This window comes from Triticum urartu, chromosome 6A (genome assembly GCF_056163025.1).
Source record: "Triticum urartu cultivar PI428250 chromosome 6A, HENAU_Tu73, whole genome shotgun sequence".
NCBI classification, from domain to species: Eukaryota; Viridiplantae; Streptophyta; class Magnoliopsida; order Poales; family Poaceae; genus Triticum; species Triticum urartu.
In genome coordinates this window covers 30,529,673-30,540,316 of record NC_141878.1, presented here as the reverse complement: position 1 = coordinate 30,540,316, position 10,644 = coordinate 30,529,673, and the positions used below count along the sequence as shown (strand labels likewise).

Here is a 10,644-nt window from a genome sequence, read left to right as displayed (position 1 = left end):
GAATTGATAAGAGAAATGCAAACTATAAACAACAGTGCAGAAATAAAATGAGAGCCAGAGCAAGCTATCTCCAACTTCAGAATGAGTATAAAATACAGAAGCAAGACGTAAAGAACCCCTTCCAGATAAAATCGAATAGTGAAAAACACAAAGGCAAGAATCAGATGTGGCACACAACCATACTTTGAACATTCATTAAGCAGATAAATTCCATCTTTGCCAAGTGTTATTCCCTAGCACTCGTCGAACTGTTTTAAAAAATAAATTCCAAATGTGGTACTTAGGTACTCAGTATAAATTTTGTTAAAAGTTTGAGCTTGGGAACTTAGGTTTTGTTTCTACCAAATGGTTGGTTTCAGTTGAGAATTTATCATTTATTTCCAACTGGAAATCACTTCATTCAGACAAATAAATTTTGTCTCTACAATGTTCATACTATAGCAGTGTTCCAAAATTTTGGGATTCCTCAGCCTTTGCATTCACAAGCCAGCGTTATACTCTGGAATTTGAAAGGGAGGATATCCATGCGTTGTGCATGAAAACAGTGCTATAAACATCTAATCTAATCTGTTTTTATCTCACAGAAAATCAAAAGAGCACTTTCGCTTCCTCTGTCGGCTATTTACGCTGATGCATAAACTGGGCAACATTTAGCAGAGGATGAAACAAGAAACCAGTCTTGGATAATGTGATTACTGGATAGAACTCTGAACAAAAGTGTCACGATTGCATATTCTTGCACTAGAATAAAAGTGTCAAGATGGCTTGAACTGATAAGGTCAAGCAAGACCTGGACGCCACCAGATTCTGCAACTGTTAAAAGAGACTTTATTTCCTGCAGAAATCTTGCAACTAAGCATACAGTACTTCTACTTCCCTCGAAAAACTTCAGAAATTCTATTGGAATGTTGCAGTGTCAACTGAAAGTCTGAAATAACTCTCAGATTTGGTGCAAGAGAAGTGCAGAACAGATAACATAGCTCTTGTAATGATGCTATCACTATGCTATTCAGAGTCTCCTTTGTGCATATGGAACTGTCACACCTCCATCACATTGTGAAACAGAGAACACAAAAATCGGCATGTTCATCTGATTCAAAGCTAGTGGCCTCACAACACAACACGGACAGCACTACAAGAATCACGAATTATTAACAGAAATACAAACTACAAATACGAGTACAAATTAAAAGGAGAACAAAGGCAAGCTCCATGCAACTTCAGAGGCAGCATCTGCAGAGACTGTTCGCTAAGGGAAAGGTACAAAGAAGAAAAATGAAGTATTTCATGGCCGTCCCATGAACCCCTTCCAGATGAAACCGAGTAGTAAAACACACACAGCAAGAAGAATCTGATGTGACACACAATATTTCTCCAAGCGGCAAAAATATTCATTAACCAGTCCTATGAATATTTCTTCAGACCCACAAGCAGCACAAGATTACACATTCAGAACAAAATCTTGCAGCTAACTACATACAGAATCCAACGAATCCAGAAACAAGGAAGACGCCTAGGAGGAGGTGAACTTGGTGACGGCCTTGGTGCCCTCGGAGACGGCGTGCTTGGCGAGCTCACCAGGGAGGACGAGGCGGACGGAGGTCTGGATCTCCCTTGACGTGATGGTGGGCTTCTTGTTGTAGCGGGCGAGCTTGGCCGACTCCCCGGCGAGCTTCTCGAAGATGTCGTTGATGAAGGAGTTCATGATGGACATGGCCTTGGAGGAGATGCCGATGTCGGGGTGCACCTGCTTGAGCACCTTGAAGATGTAGATCTTGTACGTCTCCACGCTCTTCCTGGCCTTCTTCTTCCCCTTCTTCTCGCCGCCCTCCTTGGACGCCGGCGGCCGCTTCTCGGCCTTGGTCTTCTTCGCCGTCGTGGTCTTCTCGGCCTTCTCCGCCACCGGCTTCTTCTCCGCCTTGGGCGCCATGGGAGCTGCTGCTGCTGATTCGAGCGTGCGGAGAGGTGGAGTTTGGATCGAAGGTGAGGGGGGCTGCAGATGCTGCGATGTGGGGAGAAGGGAGGTGGCGGCGAGATTTATATAGGAGACTGGACGGAGGAAGGAGGCGGGCTGTGGTTGGTGGAGAGGCTGGTGCCTCGGATCGATGCCGTGGAGCGGTTTCAGCCGTCGGCTGATGTTTGGGGTGGACGGCCCAGATGCTCTTTGGCGCGGATCGGTGACGTGGCTGAAACGTGAACGATACTGGCCATGCATGTACCAGTACACACATTGTACCGTCAGTTGATATTTGACGCGTACCAACCAGGCGAAGCCCATTCTTTCGGCTTTCATCCAATCCGAAAGGGTTTAAATCCTTCCCTAAACCCTTTTTTCCCTTTTTCTTTTCTGTTTGCCTCTTTATTTTCTCTTTTTCTTCTTTAATTTTTCATCCTTTTTTGCGAATTTTCTTACCTAATCCGCGAACATTTTTTGTTTATCGGATTTAATTTTTGTTCATTTGATTTAGAAAACGTTCATCAAATTCAGAATTTGTTCGCCGAATTTAAAAGATGTGCAACAAATACGAAATTTGTTCATCCATTTTCAAAAAAATGTTCACGAAATTCAAATTTTGTTCATTGAATTCAAAAATTGTTCATTAATTTTTTTTAAAGGTTCTAGAATAAAAGAAATTTCCATCAAGTTCATAAATTGTTCATCAGATTCAAAATTTGTTCATCAAATACCAAATAATGTTCATCATTATTGAAAAATGCTCATAAAAATTATTCATCAAAATAAAAAAGTTCATTCTTTTGAAATCATGAACATTTTTTTTAATTCGTGTGGAATAGGGGCTCCCTGGGCGGACCACACACATTTTTTTGCAGGATACGTTACACACGCTTTTTGAAGGGCCGACTCTAGGCGTCGGTCGACCGCCCAAATTTCAGACTGACACCGCGTGTGCTTAGATCAAACAATCCTATGTCATTAGATTGTCTTGTCTCGAATTCGACTGCAAAAGTAGTGCCATCAGCAGTAGTCGGCCACCCATGTCATCGCGCTCGCCCCTATGACGGTTGTGCTCGCCAGCCACCCGCGTCACGCCGCCCATCCTTGATCATCAACCCTGCAACACATCCTTTTGAGGAGCTCCACAATGTCTCTCATTCATAATGCCAATTGTTTGCCGATCGAAGCATCCGGCTAATCGGACCTTGCCCTCGATGTTAGACCATGAACAACACCGTTTGCGGGGGCTTTCACAGCGCGCTTCTCCTTGTTGACGCAGCACGGTATGCTCGTGGTCACAGAACTCATCATGTTGCCCCTCTCTCGCAGCTCTGCCCGACGCGTGGTTGCAGCTCCACCTGTATGCGGTTATAGCATCCCGACGCATGGGATACAAGCCCATTCAGACTAGGGGGAGATAGTGAAATCATAGTGGACCTAAAGTTTCATATTTGAATACCATCAAAGCACTCATATATATCTTACAAAATACGTTAGGCCTGACATTATATTGGTTGGCAACATATTGAGAGTGCAGTCCCCAACAAAAGGTATAGTAGTTGTTGTAAGGAATATCCTTAGATATGTCCAAGACACAAAAGGTCTTGATCATTGCTGTTATATCCTGATAGTGACTAATAAATTGATCTCAATGGTGCCATATCAAAGACTGGGTTTATTGGAATAGTTTTCCGAGGGAAGCCTTTAGAATAGACTCTAAATGGGTCCTTGCAGTGATCATTTTGCCGTAATTATTTTATTTGAAGCATGACAATATATACATGGCTTCGCAGAATGATGGGCCACATGTGAGATGATGTGGAGCTTTATTGGAATCAACTACATTATCTAACAAGATAATGTCGCCTGTATTGCTTATGCGTTATATTTATCCTCGCAAATTACAGAAATGTAAGAGGATTATTGTGATATTCGCAATGCCTCTACCAACGTTTATATTCTAGAATCAGGTTCGTGGAATTGGTATAAGACAACATTGATGTTTGCAAAGTTCATGGGAGTAAAATCCCAAGTTATAACCTGTTGGTGATCTTCAAATCATTCATTGTGCTCTTTTTTTCCTTTATGTGTTTCTCATATAAGGTTTTTAACAAGACAATATAAATACAAGTGTGAATATACGCCATATTGGTTTCTCCTTGTATTTTTTTCACTGGGTTTTATAGGAGTTTTTGATGGCATATCATTATAAGGTTTTTCCTCAATTTTTTCCACAGGGTTTTGGAGGAGTTTCCAGTTTGCAATATGCAAATAACGAACTGGGGTCAAGGGGGAGTGTTGAGAAATAAAACATGTAATCAATTTTATGGTAGAAATGTCTCTCATGAGATGTCTGTTGGGGAAAAGGTGTCTCCCCAACACACCCCTTCACCATGTATACAAGTGGGTCTCCCACATTGCAATGGAATTAGTGAATCACTAGTCATCATCCCATGCTTTTGCATGGTCTAGATATTATAGGGGTCCATAATTACGAACACTATTGTAGTAACATTTAAAATGCAACAGTATGAATTATGGATATCATACTGGCTGTAAAAAAGTTCGTTATGCAGACAATAATAACATTAAGTATACACATGTATTTATAGGCTTCGTGATTGGCCAGAGTGTATCCATTTTCCCTTTATGTTGCTCAAACTGGCATTATTGGTCTGAATGGATCCTTCCTCACATTGTGGCCACTATACATCTTTGTGAAATTTATGTTTTCTACTAAGCGATGGACGTATGGATAAAGTATGTATATATTTGATCCATATAGCGTTGGTCCTAGAGTTTTGGAGGCCCCGGGGCGAACTCAAATGAATGGGCCCATTTACAGGACTGGAGGAAAAAATTGATTCCATACATTGATTAAAAAAATTATTGCAAAGCTATAATAAACAACGGTAATTTTCCTTGGTAAATAACACTCCAAGTCATAAATAATAATTTCATACTTTAGGTGTAAATCAAACATCATAGAAGTCACAGAGCATAACTGAAAGTGCGTTATATCGACTAGAGGGGGGGTGAATAGGCGATTTTTATGAAAGTCTTCAAAACGTGGAAGTTTTGAAGACTAACGATAGAAATAAGCCTATTACCATGCAGCGGAAGGTAGACTACACTAGGCAAACCATAGTCAGGTATTCAGTGAAGTGAAAGCACAATGACTGATAGCAGCTAGGTAGTAAGGATCAGGTAGGAAGATATTATGAAGCCAATCAGAACAAGTAGTCACCCAGTGAAGACAAAAGATAAGGCAATCATACAATGACTTCACAGGGAGCAATCAGTAAGTAAAGGGAAGGAAAGGATGAAACTAGTGACTCGTTGAAGACAAAGATTTGTTGGACCAGTTCCAGTTGCTGTGACAACTGTACGTCTGGTTAGGGCGGCTAGGTATTTAAACCAAAGGACACACAGTCCCGGACACCCAGTCCTGAACACACAGCTCAGGACACCCAGTCCTCACCGTATTCTCCTTGAGCTAAGGTCACACAGACCTCGCCCAATCACTTTGGTAAGTCTTCAAGGTAGACTCCCAAACCTTCACAGACTTCGTTCACCGGCAATCCACAATGTCTCTTGGATGCTCAGAACGCGACGCCTAACCGGCTGGAGGATGCACAGTCCTCAAGTGTAATAAGTCTTCAGATCACTCAGACAAGAAGACTTAAGTGATTCCCAATTCTCTCTGGCTCTGGGTGGTTAGGGCTTTTTCCTCGCAAGGGATTCTCTCTCAAAGGCTTCGAGGTGGGTTGCTCTCAAACGACAAAAGCCGTACTCTGAATCTGAGCAGCCAACCGTGTATGGTTGTAGGGGGTGGGCTATTTATAGCCACCAGGCAACCCGACCTGATTTGTCCGAAATGACCCTGGGTCACTAAGGAACTGACACGTGTTCCAACGGTCAGATTTCAAACTCACACGGCAACTTTACTTGGGCTACGAGCAAAGCTGACTTGTCCGACTCTGGACAAGATTTGCTCTCATAGTCTTCACTCGAAGACATAGGTTTTTTGTTTAGGCATCACTTCAGTCATTCTGACTGGTTCTCCTGGACCCCACTTAACAGTACGGTGGTTCCTATGACTCAACAGAAATGAAAGAGAACTACGAAATATCTAAGTCTTCGAGCTCCATAGGCTTCATGTGGTGTCTTCTCTTGTCATAGTCTTCAATGTGAATATCTTCATATACCACCATTGACTTCAATGTCTTCATACATTTTTAGGGGTCATCTCTGGTAGGAAAACCGAATCAATGAGGGACTTCTACCTGTGTTATCCTGCAATTCTCACAAACACATTAGTCCCTCAACTAGGTTTGTCGTCAATACTCCAAAACCAACTAGGGTGGCACTAGATGCACTTACAATCTCCCCCTTTTTGGTGATTGATGACAAACTAGTTGAAGTTTTCAACGGGGAATATAATCTGTGAAATTGTAAAGGATAGGGAATTGTCTTCATAAGTTGCAAGGGATCCCCCTGAAGATGTGCATATAAATAATTTGCTTTTGGAATGCAAATGCACATGGCAGGTTGTACCTGTGGAGATCCACTTCAACTTATGATGACAATCCACTATGCATGAGAAGGTATGTGAAGATAATGACATGCATAATGAAAAATGGACGTCTGCAGAATGATCTAAGTGCGGAATTTATCGTCGCACATGCGGAATTTATCATCGCAAAACAAGGTGGCAAATAAGTAGCAGACGACCATCGAGTTTAAGTGTTACAACTCAAAGAACCAAATGTAGCAAAACGAGAGTTGTAAGCACGAAGCAAAATATAAAGCACCCGCCCATATGGACCCGCTTGAAGACTATCAACCTCATATGCTTCTCCCCCTTTTGTCAGTGAGGACCAAAAAGGTTTGAAGACATAGAGCATCTACTCGTTCCCATGAGGAGTAGGAGAAGTAGTAGGGTCGACGGTGGTGTTCGACGGTGCAGAAGAGCTTGGAGCAGATTTGAAGTGTGCTGAAGGAGGTGGCGGTGAAGTAGCATCATCTTCATCCTCGATAACTCTGGCAGTCACTGTTGCAGCAGAGGAAGAGAATTTAGAGTCTTCAAGGGATGGTGTTCCTTGCAGCACGGCCCTTCGAGGAGGCGTGGAGTCAAACTTGAATCGCTCAGTGAAGCCATCCTCTTGAAGATCAGCTTCAGAACACATCATTGTTAGCCCTTTCCATGTGCGGCGACAGGTTTCATGGGTAACGAAAGCATTCTTGGTGGAAAGATTTTGAATGCGATTAACATGCACCAAGAGGCTTTTCATCTGACGCTTCAGCCAGTCATGATGCCTATCCTGTTTTTGATGAAGGGCCACAAGAAGCTCTCGGTCGTTGAGAACACGAGTGCGCTTCTTGATTCTTGGAGCAGTTGTACTATCAATGGCTTCAGTGGAAGCAGGGTGTGGTGCACGTGTAGTGCCAGCCAAAGGATACACCCGAGTGACTGCTTCAACTCCTTCAATGTTCTGCGTGAAACTCTGATGCTCTACATTCTGAAGACTTAGAGGTTCCTTGGCAGGCTCAGGATAGATGGCTTCAATTGAGATATCCACATCAGGCAGAAAAATGCGATGATTGCGAGCTGATGGCTGATATGAGATATCGGAGTGAAGCTTGATTAGCCGCATTACCCATGGGGCGTAGAACTTCAAGCCAAACAGATCAGTGCCTGATGCAGCAAGTTGGCGAATGAATAAATCATGTGCATTGAAGCATTTTCCATGAAGAATATAGAAGACCAATGTCTTCATTGCACCCTCAAGCTTGGCATGTGGAGAGTGCCCTTTGATGGGCCAGAGAGTCCGCCTGAGAATGTGATAGATGGTTCTTGGCAGATACTCAAGGTCTTCAACGAAGAACTCCGTGGGATAAGCAGCATCTTGGGGCAGTGGCTTCATCATGCTGAGCATCTGACTCATATTAGGTTCAGGCTTCTTGAAGATGCTCTCAATAGCTTCACTATGCAGCTGACAGCCATGCTCGAAGAGATCGCCAGGAGTGGGCAAACCAGTGAGCTCAATGATGTCAAAGGCTTTTGCTTCGTGATGAACATTTTCAGTCATCCACTCCAGGACCCAAGTCTTCGGATCTCTGCTATCCCCTCGAATGTGAAGTGTGGCATAGAATTGGAGGAGCAGCTCTTCATTCCAATGCTCTTGGTCAGTAACGAATGGCAGCAGACCAACTTCCTTGAAGCAATCCAAAGCTTCTTCTAGATAGGGAAAACCAGCTATAGCTTCAATGTCAAGGCGCTTGTGTGGGAAGATGCGACCTTGGTTGTAGAGAATGCATGAGTAATAGCTTCGCTAAGGATAGCTCCAGAACCGATCAGATGATATCCTTTCCCTTGAGTAGGGGTTCCTGGAGCTTGTGAAGAATGTGTTGTCTGCTCTGAAGCCATTGATATTGAAGGAGCCAGGTGCTGATGCAGGACCTGGGAACCTTGGCAATCTTGGGATTGGCTTCTGGACCTGAGGCCTGTGCTCAACATGATAGTCGAACTGAGGACCTGCAGCAGACTCAGGAACAGAAGTGTCAGGATCTGTGGCTTCACTGTCTTCTGATGTTTTTGGTGGGGAGGGCTCCACATTAGCTTCATTGGTGGTTGTGGCAGCCTCAAGATTTTCATCCTCCACTTGACGAGCTGGAGGGTCGGTCACAAGCACGTTCTCCTCAAGAACTGCTTCTTGATGGGACAGGGGGTTGGGAACTTGTGGAACTTCTTCGTTGAGTTCTGGGCAAACTGGAAGTTGCGCTTGAACAGATTGTCGTCACGACACCATAGAAGTGACGATGGGTCTGCATCAGCAGGCTGTGGCCCACGGACCATACAGGGATAGAAGCCTTGAGCAATGGCTTCATCTCTGGACCTGGGTAGAAGATTCTTGTATAGGATGTCTCCCCACGGTCTCTTGATGGCACATTTCTCAGCATATTTCTAGGTCACAAACCGGTATTTGAACCATTGTTCTGCCCAATATCTTCGAATCCACTGGACTCGGGTCTTGCGCTGACTATAATCCTCTTCAGGATCTGTCTTGTAAAGTTCTGAGAGGTCATCAGGAAGATCTCTGGATGTTCCACCACGACGCTGTCTGCCTCCCTTCCTTGCAGCTTTCTCTGAAGCCATGAATTTTAACCTGAAAGGTTTCAAAACGTTCAAAGGCTTCAAAGGTTTTCTCTTGCTTGACCAACAGGAACTGGCTTCGGGAGAGTTTATGTGATGCTGCAAGAATTCTGCAAATGAATGCAGACTATGAGAACCAAAGGATTCTCCCACGGACATGTACCTATGATAGCATTAAGGTGCGAGGGAAGGGGAAGAGGTCATATGCATTCTCAGAAGATTTTGAAGATAAATCAGTTTAGAAGACTTTGACCTCATCGTGCGAAGACATTCACTCATAGATAAGGAGTTGGTTCCAGATTTGTATGAATCCACAGATCAGTACAAGTGAGGAATCTAACTACTTTGTGAAGTATAAGTGAATATACTAGGCATGTTATGAGATGCAGTATGAACGAGATCTAACTTGTGTGAACAGAAACTGCTTGTGGTAGAAAGTGACAAATCCATAGGATCAAAAGGGGCCGTAAAAAGAAGTTTTATTTACCACACTGGGAACTGCTAGACGGAGTGGAAGAGAAGGCCGAGCAGTTTGATCTTCAATGCCCTAACTTGGCGACGGAGGACACCTACGGCGACGGCGGAGAGGACGATGTCCGCGGTCGGCGTGAAGACGGCGTCGGAGAGGTTGCGGCAGTGAAGCGCTTCGTCGCCGGCGTCATCGAGGGCTAGCAGTGGCGCTAGGGTTCGTGCGAGAGTGGAAGAAGAGATAATGACCGCTGTGAAGGGTGTATTTATAGGTACAGAGTCTGCACTGCGTTATTACACAGGTGCCCCTGGCGATTCACATCTGAGGAACACGTGGCCATCATGCAGTTTGCTCCACGTCCCACGCATGCCTGGATTGTCGGGTGGTCATTCCTACTTCTCCGGGTTTCATGTGGAGGAATGAGCATTGAAAACGGACTTAATGTTTGTCTCTGTATCTTCAGCTGACAAGGACGCAGAGAAAACATTCGAGAGTTTCAATAGAATGCATATGACTTGGAGAGATAGAGTTTGATATAGAAAGCACAGAGAGGTTAGGGTCCGATTACATTCACTTAGATCAAAAGATTCAACAAGAAGACATAGTTATAAGTGAATGCTGTAGAGGATAGAACACTAGTATATATATATATAATCAACATAGTGAAGATAATCATGAAAACGTGTTGAGATTGAAACCAGACCAAATGTGAAGACATAGCAAGGTAACGCCTTGAGTGAAACACTTCAAATAGAACATTTGGTGGTGGCGTTACCCACCGTATAGGAAGTATTAGACCCAAACACGGCGCACAATTATCGTGGCGCTCCAAAGTCAAATTCCACTTCAATGTATTCACACTTAGAATATATGTCTTCATTAATTGAAGATATACTTTACTTCGTGTGTTGCAAATCTAAGTCATCAACATGCATAAGGGTTAGGATGTGTGCCTGATCACAGGACATTTGAGGATTCCAGGATATTTAGCTCACACCGTAACTTGCAAAATCTCTTCTCATCCAAGGGCTTGGTGAAGATATCTGCCAATTGCTCTTCAGT

At 43.7% G+C, this 10,644-nt stretch overlaps 1 protein-coding gene across 1 annotated transcript; it reads right to left on the bottom strand.

Moving 5' to 3' along the window:
- Positions 1 to 1,369: 1,369 nt before the first annotated feature.
- LOC125516256 (histone H2B.3) lies at positions 1,370 to 2,014 on the bottom strand. The gene has a single exon (XM_048681740.2). The coding sequence runs from the start codon at positions 1,928 to 1,930 to the stop codon at positions 1,514 to 1,516; it is 417 nt and encodes a 138-aa protein (XP_048537697.2). The 5' UTR covers positions 1,931 to 2,014; the 3' UTR covers positions 1,370 to 1,513.
- Between the last annotated feature and the right edge of the window lie 8,630 nt (positions 2,015 to 10,644).

What these genes read in the sequence shown, in the direction of transcription:
- LOC125516256 (XM_048681740.2), bottom strand. Translation starts at nt 1,930, where the DNA reads ATGGCGCCCAAGGCGGAGAAGAAGCCGGTGGCGGAGAAGGCCGAGAAG.